Source organism: Theropithecus gelada, chromosome 2 (assembly GCF_003255815.1).
Source record: "Theropithecus gelada isolate Dixy chromosome 2, Tgel_1.0, whole genome shotgun sequence".
In the NCBI taxonomy this organism is placed as follows: domain Eukaryota; kingdom Metazoa; phylum Chordata; class Mammalia; order Primates; family Cercopithecidae; genus Theropithecus; species Theropithecus gelada.
In genome coordinates this window covers 95,976,895-95,993,543 of record NC_037669.1, presented here as the reverse complement: position 1 = coordinate 95,993,543, position 16,649 = coordinate 95,976,895, and the positions used below count along the sequence as shown (strand labels likewise).

At 42.4% G+C, this 16,649-nt stretch overlaps 1 protein-coding gene across 5 annotated transcripts in view; it reads left to right on the top strand.

The window, feature by feature from the left end:
- The window catches only part of TCAIM (T cell activation inhibitor, mitochondrial), a 71,460-nt gene extending 57,384 nt beyond the window's left edge, over positions 1-14,076 (top strand). For 4 of the 5 annotated variants that reach the window (XM_025377550.1, XM_025377554.1, XM_025377551.1 and 1 more), the window contains exons 7-11: positions 1,002-1,099; positions 1,345-1,436; positions 5,068-5,300; positions 5,914-6,045; positions 12,058-14,076. In XM_025377550.1, coding sequence (XP_025233335.1) covers positions 1,002-1,099; positions 1,345-1,436; positions 5,068-5,300; positions 5,914-6,045; positions 12,058-12,298 — 796 coding nt within the window. In that variant the 3' untranslated portion in view covers positions 12,299-14,076. The remainder of the gene's footprint in view (positions 1-1,001; positions 1,100-1,344; positions 1,437-5,067; positions 5,301-5,913; positions 6,046-12,057) is intronic. The other variant, XM_025377552.1, reaches the window with a different exon arrangement.
- The last annotated feature ends 2,573 nt before the right edge of the window (positions 14,077-16,649 follow it).

Genomic DNA, 16,649 nt, shown 5'->3' with positions numbered 1-16,649 from the left:
TGTCTACTACCTGTATAGCAGGAAACATCCTCATTTTGCATGCATGCAAGTGAAAACCTTAGGAAGGCTAAAAGCAGCTTGTTCAAGGTCACAGAGCTAGTAAACCACAGAATTAGAACTCCAAGGTGGGTTTTCTGAAGACCAGTGCTCTTCACAGTTACACAGCAGGGCCTCTGACATCGTGTCAATGTCAGGTGCCATGTGTCACTGGGGTTTAATATTAATTGATGAAATTTATGAAATGAGCAGATATACATGATTTCATCAAAATCACTTTCTCTAGAATGAGATAAAAAGAACCTGAGGTCAGGTACAGTGGCTCACGCCTGTAATCCCAACACTCTGGGAGGCCGAGGCTGGTGGATCACTTGAGCCCAGGTGTTCAAGACCAGCCTGAGCAACATGGTGAAACCCTGTCTCTACAAAAAAAATTTTTGAAGTAGCCAGCCATGGTGGCACATGCCTTTAGTCCCAGCTACTCGTGAGGCTGAGGTAGGAGGATCTCTTGAGCAGAGGAGGTCAAGGCTGCAGTGAGCCATGACTGCACCACTACACTCCCGCCTGGGCAACCGAGTGAGACCCTATCTCAAAAACAGAAAAGAGAACCTGATAAGCCTAACTGGAATTCCTAGTTGGAACTTGAATCTAAAACAAAACCATCATCATTATAACAATGTGAAAAAGAAAAATACTTTTTTCAAAGTTTTCCCATTTCATCATCTTATTTTTAAATAGAAACATCATGTATTTGCTTATTTTAAATCTTTGGATACCTGAACATAGTAGTAATATTTCTGCCCTCTGGTAAACAATTCATTTTCCATGTGGTTGCTTCTTTAAAAATTAGCTAGCTTAGAAACATACGATCAATCAAAACATGTGATGTGCCTGCTTCAGAAAGAGACTCATTGGCTTCCCAAGGACTCCAGTAGTTGTGGTGAGTGCTTGCTCCTTCTTCAGGGTGCCACTTACTAACATGCTTGTGTGCTCTGTTGGCCTAGGTGGCAGAGGAGCTGGGGCGTCGCCCACCGCTGTAGCCAGCTGCATAGTTTAAGCCGCTTAGCACAGCAGAATTTGGAAACACTTAAAAAAGCAAAAGGTAAACATTTTCCATTTTCTTTTAAAAAATCACCTAGCTGCTATGTACATCTATAAATTTTAATGGAAAAACCAAGTAACTTTATCATAGCTGAACTTTTAAATCTGTTCTTTGAATAAAGCAGTGGCATAAAATTAGCCTTTAAGCTTCTACTGAATTTAATCCTGAGTTTATACACTATTGGCACAATGCAGAAAGAATGAAGCACCTCGACCATGACCAAAGGTTTTGTGTTTTATCATCAGGGTGTACAATCATATTTACAGACCGTTCTGGCATGAGTGCAGTGGGCCATGTGATGCTAGGAACAATGGATGTCCATCATCACTGGACAAAAGTAAGAAAGAGCCTTAAAATTAAAAACTTCTTGTCATTCATATACTTTCATTTCCAACAATGCTATAATGTTAATGAACCAAAAAAAAATTTTGTTCTGTTTTTGTTTTTGTTTTTGAATGTTTTTAATCATAGTGTCAGCTGTTTTCAGATCAGATGCTGAAATATCATATACTTAACATACTTAAGAAGGAAGACTGATTTTTAAGGCAGTTTTTGTCTGGTAATACTGCATTCTTTTCTGAAGCACAGCCTGAAAGCCTATATTCTGTTGTTTGGTTTTACCTGTTCTTAACAGATTTATTGAGGTATAACTGACATTTAATAAACTGCACATGTTTCTTGTGTGTTGTTTGGTATTTTGACATGTATGTATGCCCATGAAGCCATTATCACAGTCAAGATAGCAAACGTATCCAACACCTGGGCATATATGTGAGCATATGGCCCTTTGTAAACACTCCCTCCCATCCCACCACCCCCTCTCCAAGCAACCACTGGTCTGCTTTCTGTCACTATAGCTTAGTTTTGGAGTTTTATGTAAGTGGAATCATAGGGCTTGCAAACTTTTGTGTCTGGTTTCTTTCACTGTCTCATTTTGAGATTCATCCATGCTGTTGCATGTATTGAAAGTTTATTCCTTTTTATTACTATGTACTATTTCATTGTATAAATATACCACAGTTTGTTTATTCATTCACCTGTTGATGGACATAGGGTCGTATCACTTTGTGACTATTACAAATAAAACTGCTATGAACATTTGTGTACAAATATATGGACATATATTTCCTTTCTCTTGGGTAAATACCTAAAATAGAATGGCTGGATCATATGGTAGAGTATTTTAACTTTTTAAAAAACTGCCAACACTTAACTATGGTCGTCTTTTTAATTTTAGTCAGTCTAATAGCTCTGTGGTACAATCTCATTCAATGTTTAATTTGCATTTCTCTAATAATAAATAATGGTGAGCATCTTTTCATGTGCTTATTTGTCATCCACATATCTTCTTTAGTGAAGCATCTGTTCAAATCAAATATTTATTTGGTAGAAAATACTTGCAAACCACATATCTGACAAAGACATTATATCTAGAATATATTTCAAAACTCTCAAATTTCAGCAGGAAAGAAAAAACCAACTAAAAAAGGGCAATCTAAAACTCTCAAACTTCAGCAGTAAAAAAAAAAAAAAAACCCACTAAAAAGGGCTACTAAAAAAACCAATGCAACCAAAAACGGTGACATGAAATGACATGTCACCAAAGAGAATGTACAGATGACATGTAAGCACATAAAAACATATTCATTGGCCGGGCACTGTGGCTCACGCCTGCAATCCCAGTGCTTTGGGAGGCCAAGACAGGTGGATCACGAGGTCAGGAGTTCAAGACCAACCTGGTAAACACAGTGAAACCCCGTCTCTACTAAAAACTTAAAAAAAAAAAAAAAATTAGCTGGGCATGGTGGCAGGCACCTATAGTCCCAGCTACTTGGGAGGCTGAGGCAGGAGAATCACTTGAACCCGGGAGGCGGAAGTTGCAGTGAGCCGAGATTGTGCCACTGCACTCCAGCCTGGGCAACACAGTGAGACTCTGTCTCAAAATAAATAGAAAGATAGAAAGATAGATTAGGTAGGTAGGTAGGTAGGTAGGTAGGTAGATAGATAGATAGATAGATAGATAGATAGATAGATAGATGATAGATAGATAGATAGATAGATAGATAGATAGATAGATAGATAGATAGATAGATAGATAGATAGATAGAACCACAGTGCATTACCACTACACACTTACCAGGATGGCTAAAATGAAGAATAGTTACATGCTGGTGAGAATGCAGAAAAAATAGGTCATTCATGCATTGCTGATGGGAATGTAAAATGGTACAGGCATTCTGGAAAAAGACTATTATGGTTTCTTACAAAACTAAACATGACCCAGCAGTCACCCTCAGGTATTTACAGCAGAGAAATGAAAAATTATGTTCACACAAACACCTGTACATGAATGTTTATAATAGCCAAAAACTAGGAAAAAAAATGAATGTTCTTCAGTGTGTGAATAGCTAAACAAACTGGTACATCCCTACCATAGGATTCTACTCAGCAATGAAAAGGAGTGAGCTATTGATACCTGCAGCAACTGGATGGATCTTAAGGGCATTGTGCTGAGTGAAAAAGTCAGTCTCAAAAGGTTACAAACTGTTTGATTCTATTTATATAACATCCTTGGAATAATAAAATGATAGAAAGGAAGAAAAGATTCGTGGTTGCCAGGAAGTAGAGAGAGGGGAGCAGAGGTGTCAGTGCTATAAACAGGATCCCTATGATGGAATTCCTGTGTGTTTTGACTGTAGCAGTGTCACATGGCTCCATACACATATAATAAAGTAAATACACATATGAAAAATACACAAATGCATGCAAGTAAAACTAATGACCTCTGAGTAAGATTAATGAATTGTATCAATGTCAATTTCCTGGTTGTAATATTATACCAATAATTGTATAAGATGTACTGTTAAGTTAAAGGTATATGAATCTAGAATTATCTCAAAACAAAAAGTTTTTAAAATGTAGTTACCATATATACATGAGTAACCCATAGAAAAATTGAAAAATAGGGAGTAAAATTATTTTCCACAAGACGTTAAAAGTAGATTATAAATAATTTGTAGAATTTTTATGCAGCTATTGCTTTTATTATAGCAGAGTTTTTAATGCCTTCCAACTCTTCTAAAAGACCCTGGCTTTTAATAGAAAATCTTAAGTCCTTAGTGGTCCTTCCCTGACCCAGCCCCTACATCCACCTTGAGCCTTGCTCTTTCCTTTCCCTCGCAGCAGGTCACATGCCAGCCATACCAAACTCCTTATTGTTTCCAAACATGTTGCTCCTTTTCATGGTTCCATATTTGCACATGCTCTTTTTCCTTCCCCCAAAACAGCCCTTACATTCACGTGCCATTTCTAAATCTTACTTCATGTTTAAGATTGATCGAATTAGACTCCCTTCGAAACCTTTGCCTGAACCTCCTCTCCTGATCCACTCACCCTGATTTGGCATTTAGTATGCTAAATTCGAATTTTTGTTTCCTTGTACCCCAACTGTGAGTGCCAACCAAACAGGGACAAACTCTTACAATCTATACCCTTCAAGTGCCCAACTCAGTGCTTACGTATATGGTAGGTGCACAATCATATTTATTGCACTTAATTGAGTTTAGTTACTTTAAAGTAAATTTTGAAGGAATAGACTGAGTTGAAATACATACACTTTATTTCTAAAACCTTTATTGTACCATTTAATAATTCTAAACTAATTGAAGATTCTTACCTAAATATTTAAATAATAGTGCTTAGGATTAGGACTTACTTTTATTTGGAGCATTTTTTTTTTGGAACTTTACAAATTCCCATCTAAAAATCCCAAAGATTTACAGTGGCTTGTTTTGAATATTAATATTTCCAGAATTCAATTAAGGTTTTTTTTTTATCTCTTACTTGAACTTTCCTTCAATGAAAATCATTTTCTTGTTAAAAATGTCTTAATGCCATTTATTGGAATTCTAAAATTAAATTATAGTAACATAAAGCTAATTGTTTCTTTCCCTTTGTTAACACTGTAGCTTTTTGAAAGATTGCCGAGTTATTTTGACCTTCAGAGGAGGCTGATGATTTTAGAAGACCAAATAAGCTATCTTTTAGGTGGCATACAAGTTGTTTATATTGAAGAATTACAGCCAGTATTGACACTTGAAGAATATTACTCTCTTCTTGATGTGTTTTATAATAGACTGTTGAAAAGTAGGATACCATTTCACCCTCGAAGTTTGCGTGGTTTACAAATGATCCTTAACAGGTAAATATCTAAGATAGAAGGATTACTTTTATTCCTTCGTCTAGGTGGGTTGTGTGTGTAAATGCATTAAATTGTTTTGTATTTCAATGGGTAGTTCTTAATAATTAAAGAAGAAAATGCCACGACTTGTGTTAGCAACTCTCTTCTACGCTCTAGAAAAGCCAGCATGGGAGGATTGAAGAATTTAATGTCTAGAACATTCTTTGAATATATTGCTGAGCAGATTTACTGGGCAAAGTCAATCCAATGGAAAACATTATAAGATTAAACTAATAGTAAATCAGTAGCCAACATTTGTGGTGTATACACTGTTTGCCGAGCACTGTGTTGGGTACTTATATGCATTCTGTCTTTAGCTCTGACAACCTCACTGTGCAGCAGGTCACCCCTTGCACGTAACAGATAAGGAAGGTCAGAGGGCTTGCAAGTAGGTCGTGATCCTGAAGAAGTGTGTCTTTGGGGGCAGCAAAGCTTTAAGTTGCTGCACTTTTGAGGTGGCTTTTCTTGATGATTTTTTTTTTATTTTATTTTCCTGAGGACTAATAAAACATTTTCTCTGGTCGGGGAGAGGAGAGGGTCAGTGGTTTTTCCTTTAATGTATATTTTATTGCAGTGACAGATATGCTCCAAGCTTGCATGAACTCGGGCATTTTAATATTCCAACACTCTGTGATCCAGCAAATCTCCAGTGGTTTATTCTCACCAAAGCTCAGCAGGCAAGAGAGAACATGAAAAGAAAGGAAGAGTAAGTACTGCCAGTCCTCTGTAAAGTCAGATCATTCAGTCTAACTGAAAACTTCAGATATTTGGAACTCATAAATATGGGACCTGGAAACAGTATGAAGCTTAGGAAATTGACTAATTTGTAGATATTCCATATTTATTTATTCCCTACCTAAATTATGTTACCACCATGGACCTCAGTTTGAGAAGTTCAGCTTCTTAATATAAAAGTCAATTCAGGAACAGAATGAAAAATAAGAATATCAGCAAGGAATTTTCCAGATGGAAAAGACTGACAACAAGCAAAAATATTGATTATTTCTTGATTAACAAGAATATTGCTTAAAAAATGTCAAACTGTTAATATAAAAAGAACTTTATCTGTATCTTAATTAAGTTGAGAAGAAACCTTAAAAAAATCATCTTAAGCCGGGCACAGTGGCTCACGCCTGTAATCCCAGCACTTTGGGAGGCCGAGGCAGGCAGATCACTTGTGAGGTCAGGAGTTTGAGACCAGCCTGGCCAACATGGTGAAACCCCGTCTCTACTAAAAATACAAAAACTATCCAGGTGTTGTGGCGGTCACCTCTAGTCCCAGCTACTCAGGAGGCCAAGACAGGAGAATGGCTTGAACCCAGGAGGCGGAGTTTGCAGTGAGCCGAGATCACGCCACTGCACTCCAGCCTGGATGACAGAGAGAGAGAAAGAAAAATAATAAACCTTTTAACTGTTGATATAAAGAAAACTTTATCTGCATTTTAATTAAGTTGAGAAGAAACCTTAAAAAATCATTTTAGGCCGAGCACAGTGGCTCAAGCCTGTAATCCCAGCACTTTAGGAGGCCGAGGCAAGGAGATCACTTGAGCCCAGGAGTTCAAGACCAGGCTAGGCAACATGGTGAAACCCTGGGCAATATGGTGGGAAAAAAAAAAAATTAGCCAGGCATGGTGGCACTTGCTTGTGTCCCAGCTACTCAGGAGGCTGAGGTGGGAGGATTGATTGAGCCTCCGTGGCCAAGGCTGCAGTGAGCTGTGATCGCACCCCTGCACTCCAGCCTGGGTGACATAATGAAATCCTTTCTCAAAAAAAAAAAACAATGTATCATTTTAGTTCCTAAGCAGTGTTGTTTTTATGTTGTTTGTATCTTTGAAGGAGTCCTATTATAGCCAACAGTTTCCTGTTTTGTAGGTGGTAAGATATTGCTTGATATTGTTTTATGTATCACCTATGAAGAAATGAGGTCATTTACTTAGCCATCATTTACTATGACTGTTATGTGCCCAAAGCTGAAATCAATGCCATTGATAGAAAGACTTAGACATGATCTCTGCCTCCTGGAATTGTTTCTAGTAGGAGATGTGAGTGCTATAAATTTGCCAGTGGTAGCTGCAGCACAATCCAGTGGGAAAAGCCAAAGCTGACACCTGGGAGCATAGCGGACAAGGGAAGGCAACGGCAGGGAACAGGATGGAAGCTGTAGAGAATGCCATTCCACATGTCCATGGAGGGAAGTTTCAAGGAGAAGAGAGGAGGACAGGGTAATGGGACCTGGTTGTTTAGCAGGGTGCCAGTGGAAGCAGTTCTCCTGCCTCACTGTTCATTTGAGGTTCAGTTTCCACAAAGTGCTCATTTTAAAAGCCAGGAATTTTAAATATAGAGAGAGGGTAGGTTTGGTGGCTCACACCTGTAATCTCAGAACTTTGGGAGGCCAAGGTGGGCAGATCACTTGAGGTGAAACCCTATCTCTACTAAAAATATGAAAATTAGCCAGGCGTGGTGGTGCACACCTGTAATCCCAGCTACTCAGGAGGCTGAAGCAGGAGAATCACTTGAACCCGGGAGGCAGAGGTTGCAGTGAGCCAAGATCACACCATTGCACTCCAGCCTGGGCGACAGAGCGAGACTCTGTCTCAGAAAAATAAATGAAGGGATGGCAACTAACCATGGAAGCCATTCTTTTAGCAAGAGACAACGAGATCATTTTATGTATAAAATAAATGAAGGAGCAGCATCTCTTTTGTTTTCCTTATAGAACTGATGACAACTCAGTAGGCCAGATCCTATCACACCCTACCTCTTGATTGGCTGTTAAGTATTTGTTAGTGCTATTTCTTTTCTGAATTTTACGTCTGCTTTAACCCTCAAGAGCAATTCTAGCCAACTGTTAATCATTAGGACTGATGATTTTGTTTGCTATAACCTATCAGCTGCTTTTTCTCTTTTTCTCTATGACCATTTTATAGCTTTCGAGTAATGCTGTTACATTGTGAGAAAGCAAAGTAAAAAGAAAAACATTCAAATAGGTTAATTTGTGAATGTTCCGTCCTACCAGTTGCTCAGGCGAATAAAAACCAGCGAGTCATCTTGATTCCTCTCCCCTGTCTCACTCCCTACCCCAGTCCACCTTCAGAGCAGACCCGGAAAGAAACTCACCTCTTCTCTTTTCCTTTCCTGCTGCACCTGGTCTGAGCCTCCATCATTTTGTGATGGCCTCTTGTCTGGTCTTCAGGCTTCCACACTCAGCACCTCCCCAACCCGCGGTGGACTCTCATCAGAGCAGCAGTGGGAACCTAGTCAGAGTTGTCACTCCTCTGCCCAGTGCCCACAGACCCTCTGCCCACTCCCTTGCTTGTCTCAGCTCAGCTCCTGGGACTCTCCTCTCACTCGTTCTGCTCCAGCCTTTTTATCCTCCTCGAGCACTCTTGACATGTGTCCGCTCCTGGGCCTGTGTGCTTTCACCCAGCCTGAGGTCCTCCTTCCTCAGAAATTGCAGCCTCCTCAGGCCCTGCTCACATTCCACCTTCTCTGGCCACACAACTTGCAGCATGGAGCCCCCACCCTCTGCTGCACTCTCCTCTCCACCTCAGCCGGCCTGCCTTTCTCCATCCACCTCAACAAATTTGCTGTTTCCTTATTAATGTGTTTTCTCTCTCTCTCCTTCCCAAAAGAAGGTAAGCTCGCTGAGGGCAGACTTCAGTCTATTTTGCTCCCTCCAGTGCCAACTGGGATGGGTGCCTGGCACACAGGGGGCCTTCAGGAAATACCCGTTGACCTTTCACCTGCTTCCTTAGCCTTTTTCTGGCTCTGGGCCCCAGAGTCCTCATCCCTATACTTAGCCCCCAAGGAGAGGAAGCACTTGCTGCTAGTCCCAACCTTCCTTCCTGCTCAGTCATCATCCTTGTGCCCCTGACTCTGGGCCCAGGAGCCTCTCCTCGCCTTTGCTGTCTTTCCTTCCTTTGCTCTGCTGTCCCTGCCCTAGTAAGACACCTTCATTATATTCGCAGAGCAGTGATGCAGACTAACTTCTTTCCTTCCATGAAGCATGTTCCTAGAGAGTGGTTTTCAGATACTTTTTAACTTATAAGGTAGATTCTTAAGTGGAAACATAGTTTATTTTATTAGGTTCGTGCAAAAGGAATTGCAGTTTTTTGCCATTAAAAAAAATGGCAAAAACTGCAATTCCTTTTACACCAACCTAACAAAAAAGAGTAAAGCTCTCAGTTGTTCTAGTTCAAAAGAAAAGGAGCCAGAGGCCACCCATGCTCACAGGGTCCTCAGAGTAGCAGCTGTGCAGGACCCTCAGCTTGCTGAACAGTTAAAAAAAAAGGGGGGGGGGGAAGCGCACACTCTTCTAAGCTGGTATGTACAACCCAAAACTGTATGACTGGTTGGTCCTGTCTCTTGGCACTGCCTGGCTGGCATGTAGACAGTGTTTGCTGCCTGTGGAGCCCCCAGTCCTTTAGAGGCTGGTGATAGCCTAGTTCGCAGTTCTTCTGTAGGGTGGTAACAACCCAGAGTTAACTGCGCCTGAGGATCAGCCAGCTCTCCCTCGCAGGGGCATTCCCCACTTACGTTTTTGTAGTAACCCACTCAGATGTTTCCTTTTACTCTGTATCATATATTTCAAATTTTAAAATCACTTAGATAAGTTGGAAACAATCAAAATGTACAGTAATAGAAGAATGTTTAAGTAGTTCTGATGCATGTAGTAGAAACCGTGACTAAAGGCTGGGCATGGTGGCTCACACTTATAATCCCAGCACTTTGGCAGGCTAAGGCAGGAGGATCACTTGAGCCCAGGAGTTCAAGACCAGCCTGGGCTACATGGTGAGACCTCATCTCTACAAAAAATTTAAAAATTAGCTGGGTATGGTGGTGTGCACCTGTAGTCTCAGCTACTTGGGAAGCTGAGGCAGGAGGTTTGCCTAAGCCTGGGTGGTCAAGGCTGCAGTGAACCATGGTCACGACACTGATACTCCAGCCTGGGCTACAGCGAGACCCTATCTCAAGGCCAGGCACGGTGGCTCACACCTGTAATTCCAGCACTTCGGGAGACTGAGCGGGGTGGATCACCTAAGGTCAGGAGTTCAAGACCAGCCTGGCCAACATGGCAAAACCCTGCCTCTACTAAAAATACAAAAAATAGCCGGGCGTGGTGGTGCATGCATGTAATCCCAGCTACTTGGGAGGCTGAGGCAGGATAATTGCTTGAACCTGGGAAGCAGAGGTTACAGTGAGCCAGGATCACGCCACTGCACTCCAGCCTGGGCAACAGAGTAAGACTCCATCTCAGGAAAAAAAAAAATTTCCTGCTGACTGTAGAGGCACCCAAGGATGAGGAAAGGCTTGTACATGTTATTTTCCTGTTGAGGGGACAGCCCTGGGGAACCTTAACAAGGGCTGCCTTCTCAATGCTTTTCTAAGATTGCACCTCAGAAGAACTGATGGGTTCTCCTGTATAAAGCTTGTGACCCATGGGTCTGGGAAACCCTAGGATGAGACTGTAAGCTTCTAAAAGGAATGAGAATGAGAGTCTTGCCCAGATTTTAAAGATATATTGTTGGAGAACTATGCAGTAACATGGTCACACGGCAAGGCTTCTCATTTCTAAGCATCGTTGTTAATATCTTTTCTTGACAAGTGAAAAATACCTTTACAGAAAAAGTTACTCATCCCCTCCTATTGATAGAAGTTTAAGGGTTCTTTCTGTCTAATCCTGGAGAGATTAGAAGCAGGCCCAGCTGTGAAACATTTTCAGCACCATCAGCCCTGACTGCTGTCTGTCTGCTTGAATCTCTAAGCAGCACTGTGTAGGAGAGTAATCTTACAGAAAAAGCAAACAGCACTTGAGAAAGTGATCAGTATTATAGGCCAGGATAACTAACTGCTATGACTATTTCTGTTTTTTACTGTCTAGTTTATGGAAATTTTATAGTACCTACTTTTCTATGCAGAGTTTAAGGGTAATTAAATGTAAGATATTTAGACATTTTAAACCAATGAAGTATTTTAAATAGACTGGCTCAGGGACACGACCATGGCAGTTTTGCTTTATTCATGTTGTTAAATGGGCTTGCTGAGTAACTCATGTGTTGGTCTAGATGTAGCGCATTGAATCCACTTATCAAAACACCATATCCCTAAGCACTTGCCACCTGTGGGAGAAAGTATTTGAGACACTGAGTTCTGCCTAGAGTTGTATACTTTGTAGACCTGAACTGAAGCCCCTGATGGAATAAGAGAGTTGTAACCCCAGGCAGAGGGGAGGGAACAGACAGAGGACTGGTGAGGTAGGAGAGGAAGAGTGAAGAGAACCTGTCCTCCTCAGGGTCCTGGTTTTCCGTGAGTCTGCTTTTATCTGGGAAATCTTTAGACAGCATTACTGCCCAAGGGTTAAACTTTTGGTGGGTCCTAAAACTAGGGGTTTTATAGTCTTCATTTTCTGCTTCCTTCAGTCACTAACAGCTGCTAGGTAAGGCAATATAAGAGCTTTTTAAATTTTATGTTATTTTTAGCCCTTTACTGCTAAAAATGTTACCAAATACTTTTAGAGATCCATGTGACAGAAACTCAAAAGATTTAACACATGATGGCTATTGGCATGTCTTCCAAACATATAATTTGGCCTTTGTGGGTGGCATTTTCGGTGTTGTGAGTGCAGAGTTATGGCCCCAATATGTAAGAATATATTTACATTATGTGTTCTTTTATTTGGTTATAGCTTATGACAATATTTTTATTTTCTATATAATAGGTTAAAGGTTATTGAAAATGAATTGATACAGGCATCAACAAAGAAATTTTCTTTGGAGAAGTTATATAAAGAGCCCAGCATTTCTAGTACACAAATGGTGGATTGTTGTAAGAGACTTCTAGAACAATCACTGCCTTACCTACATGGGATGCACCTCTGCATTTCACATTTTTACTCTGTTATGCAAGATGGAGACCTTTGTATTCCTTGGAATTGGAAGAATGGAGAAGCCATTAAGTAACACAGAAATCTGTTTTATTTTTTTAAGAGATAAGAAAGGAACTTAAATTAAAAATATTTAAATCCACAGTTTGATATAACAGTATTATTTACATATCATAAGAACAAAGTTTCTAACTGCTGCTTTAAAAGTAGACTTTTAAAAAAAAAAAAGTTAATTTCTGCTAGGAAATGTGTTTTAAAAAGATTTTATAGGCCAGGCGTGGTGACTTATTCTCGCGGTCCCAACTACTTAGGGAGGTTAAGATAGGATCACTTGAGCCCAGGAGGCCAAGGTTGCAGTGAGCCCAGATGGCACCATTGCCCTCCAGCCTGAGCAACGGAACAAGACCCTGTCTCAAAAAATAATAATAATAATTTGAAATAAATAAGTAACTAATAAAAAGATTTTATATCCCAGTCTTATGATGTTGGTTGACAAAGGTAGATAAAAAGATGTTAGAATGAAAGAACATATTTTTAGTGATATGTAAATGAAGGATTCTACAATAGTCATATATTTTTATATGAATGAATGTTGGGTTGGGCTGGAGAGGTATGTGTGTATAAATGCAAAGGTCTCACATTCAGAGTACAGCTCTGAAATAATGGAACTCTTGTCTGCAATTCAACATGCATCTGTATAGTTACATCTCATGTAAATATGCACACACACATTTTGCAGCCAGTAATTGACAGTTAATGTCCAAAACAGGTGATTGATAGGTAGCAAAAATTAGATAACCACCAGTTATGCCCAAGAGAAAGACTGGAAGGACTAAAAGCAGTTGAATATGTGGTACTGACATTGTCATAAGCAGTCTGATAACCAGTTTATTAAAACGTGCATTAACGGAGAATTTAATTTTAAACCCATAATTTCTCCTATCCATTAAAATATTATAATTATTAGTAGTATGAAACCAACAGGAAATGTTTTTGAATCATTTAGCGAGATGACTCATTTGTTTCATGGGCAAACACTATCCAGGAAAATCCTTGCCTGTTTCCCAAAGAGCTCTAAGAAATAGAATCAAGTGTAAAATGGTTCAGACCATTCCGGATTTCTTGTCACTCTTCTCAACCCTGATCTTCCTGTTCTTACTGATGTTTGAAACCCTTTCATTAGCCCCGGCCTGGTTAAAGCCCCTCAGAGTCACCTCTCATTCATAGCAATACAATTTAACCCCAAGTGGTTGATGGTGTCCCCAGCACGGCCGAGAGACCTGATCTCTGGATTCAGTGCTTTTAGCTCTTCGGGTTTACCCTAAGATTCCATCAGGCAATATTTTTAACCAATCCAAAAGCTCTTCAGGTCATTTCTGAAGAGGACAAGGTGAATCCTGGCTTGGAACACCATTTTTGGGCTCTTGCTGCTGAATGAATCAGAAAGGAATTTTTTCTGAAAAGCATTAGAAAGTAAAGGAGATGTTAAAATCAGTTCTTGCAGATTTATCTAAGACACTGATTATTTTAAAAGCTTTTACATTCAAATGTGTATTCAAAAGAAGTACTGATTTGTAATTATTATAGTTTGTGTATATCATCCCTTTTAACTGTGCCTAACAACTCTACTTAAATTTTGATTTCTAGTGTAACAAATGTTTCCTGTAAAGATTTTCCAGAGCCAAATAATGGGAGTGAAAAATTCCTTAAGTGTTATATAAGAAAATATATTAGAAAATCAGGTTTGGATTATACCATTTCCAAAATATACTAATATAGAATCCTCAGTAATATGTTTGAATTGGATTTTGTCTCAGAAATAATTGTTACATAATAAAGAATACATCAACCAGATAACTGTTTTTTTTCTTGTTACCCAACCGTTAGTAGTTTTAGAACTATTGCAGTATAATAGGAAATTAGAAGAAATTGGTACTTGTATATGCCTGTTTGACTTCCTCTCCCACTCTAACATGAAAGAGAAAATTCTGTCCCACCACTGAAAGCTGGCACAGGAGCAGACCCCTCTCACTGTTTCTACAAAGTCTCGGGTGAGAAGTGGTCTCCAAAGGGACCTGAGCTCTAGCTCAGGCCTGTCCCATGGGAGAAACAGGCCTGCACTCCCCTGCCCAGGCTGTCACGGCAGGAAAGCATATGTGCGTCCCTAGGACAGGTTCTTACCAAGCCCTACTTCCTCCTTTCTCTTAAAGGACTCCACCTCCAGGCAGCCTTCCTGAGCTAATAAGAGGGTGGTGGGCTTTCAGAAGTGGCCAGGTGGGACAAAAGGGACCAGGGCTATCTCAAGGGCCAGCTCACCTTTGGCATCTCTAGGGAGTAAGTGTATATCACAGATAGAGGTCCCCAGAGTTAACCCCCTCCAGCTTAGGTCACTGTCACAGCAACCTGATGCCCCTGTGTCCCCCATGCTAACTTGACCTCTTTCATGGAGCCTGCCACCCCGACCCCTGCTGCCCTGGAGAATCTGCCCAGGCTTCCCTGCAACAAACCAAGCAGATCAAATCAGTCCCATGGAGACTGATGGGCCCCAAGGCCGCAGGCTCCTCTGTAGGGGACCATGGTCCTGGCAACCTCCTACCCACAGGCCAAGGTACAGGAGCCACAGAGGCATCCAGTGAGGCCTGGCAACTGGCTAACCATGAAGTGCCTACCCTGTTCCAAGACCACCCTCATACCTGTAATAAGCAGTCTGATAACCAGTTTATTAAAACATGTGCAGTTGCTTGGACAGCAGGGCTGACCCAGGACAAGTGCATCTATTAGGCTGGTCTTCGGGGTGCTGGGGTGGGGGCAGGGGCACTTCAGGGATAGGAAGGAGAGGCCTGTGCGTTCCAGAAGTACAGAGGAACCTGGTGCTGACTGCAGTCAACCCAGATGTGATGACCTTTCTACCCGCCCTCTTTGATGTCTTGGTGCTGGCTGCTGTCTTTGGCCGGGTAAGCTCATGGTCTAGGCTCTTGGGGTCCCCTCACTGGGCCTGCCCACTGCCTGCAGATAGGGGAGCCTATGGGCCAGGACTGTCCTTGGCTTCCCCTTCCAGATCGTGGGTTCAAACACCATTCCTGGGTTCCACCACCACCAAGCCTCAGCGGTGTCCTGATGGGCACAGGAGCTGCTGGGGCTTTCTAGGTTAAGACCCTTGCCTATCCCTGTGTTCCCCCGCTGCAGTACGGGGGCTGCAGGGGTCAGCCTCAGTCTCTGCCCTGGGAGCCTGCCTTACCTTGCCCGGGCATCCCCACACCTCCCCTGGAAGACCCCCCACACCCAGTGGCTCTGATCCACTGTAGAGCAGCCAGGGCACCCGTTGCTCACACCCTCTGGCCTGAGGCTGACTGGCATTGTGGCTGGGTTTGGGGGTCAGGGTTGGGGGTGGGCCTTGCCCTCAACAGCCCCCACTCGCACTCTGACCCCTTTTCAATCTTCCTCCTCTTGTGGGCTCTATCCTTGGACCCTCCCAGCTCCTCACACCGGATGACTTTCTAAATATCCAGAAATCACTTTTTAAAATACCAGCTTCGGGGCTAGGAGTGCCTAGAGCAGACCAAGAAGGCTATGGCCAGGCGGGGGCCCTGCCTCCCAGACTTCTGAAAAGGCAGAATCTGGGCCCAGAAGTTGCTGTGGGACCAGAGAGCTGGGGCTAGGAGCATCTGCACGGGCTCCATGAGGAGGGGAGGCAGGTTTCAGATCAGGGCATGCAGAGGCAGTGAGCCCAAGGGAGGAGGCAGGTGGACAGATGGAGGGGGCCTACAGAGGGAAGGAGGTACTGACTGAGGTCTGGGATGACCATCTCTACCAAGAGGCCCCCTGCATCCCCCAGGATGTGCAGACCCTGGCGCACACAGTCCCACATGAGAGCCTGGGCTGGCACCGCCCTGGAGAAGGTGGCACCCACTCTTGTGGTCAGTGGATCCAGCCTGGTGGGAGGATCATCCCACTTCAGGGGGCTGGGCAGCCAGAGGGGACTAAGGGAGGTCATCTCTTCCAGCCTCCTGCCCTCAACCCCAGAACCCAGGTCTGAGCCCTGGGCCACCCAGGGCCACCCTGGACCCACCAGAATTCCTCCACCACCACTTGGTCAAAGTTTTGTAGAGGTCTGAGGACAAGGGTCAGCTGGTGGATCAGGAGAGGATGAAGAGGGTCACAGCTCTAACAAAGTCTTGTCCAGTCATCCCCCATCTTTCCAAGGCCTCTTCCCTGACCTCCCTACTTCATCCCACCACTTCAACCATCTCGTCAGCTGCCCCTGAAGTGCCCAGAAGTCAGGGCTGGTTTTGTCCTCCAAGGCCGTGGTGTAGTGCTGGCCTAGGATCTGCAGCCAAACTTCATACAGCACCAGCTCCGCCTTCTCCCCTAGAGAGATGGGGATGGAGGTGGCATCAGCCTGCACTCCCTCTCCTGGAAGCCGTGGG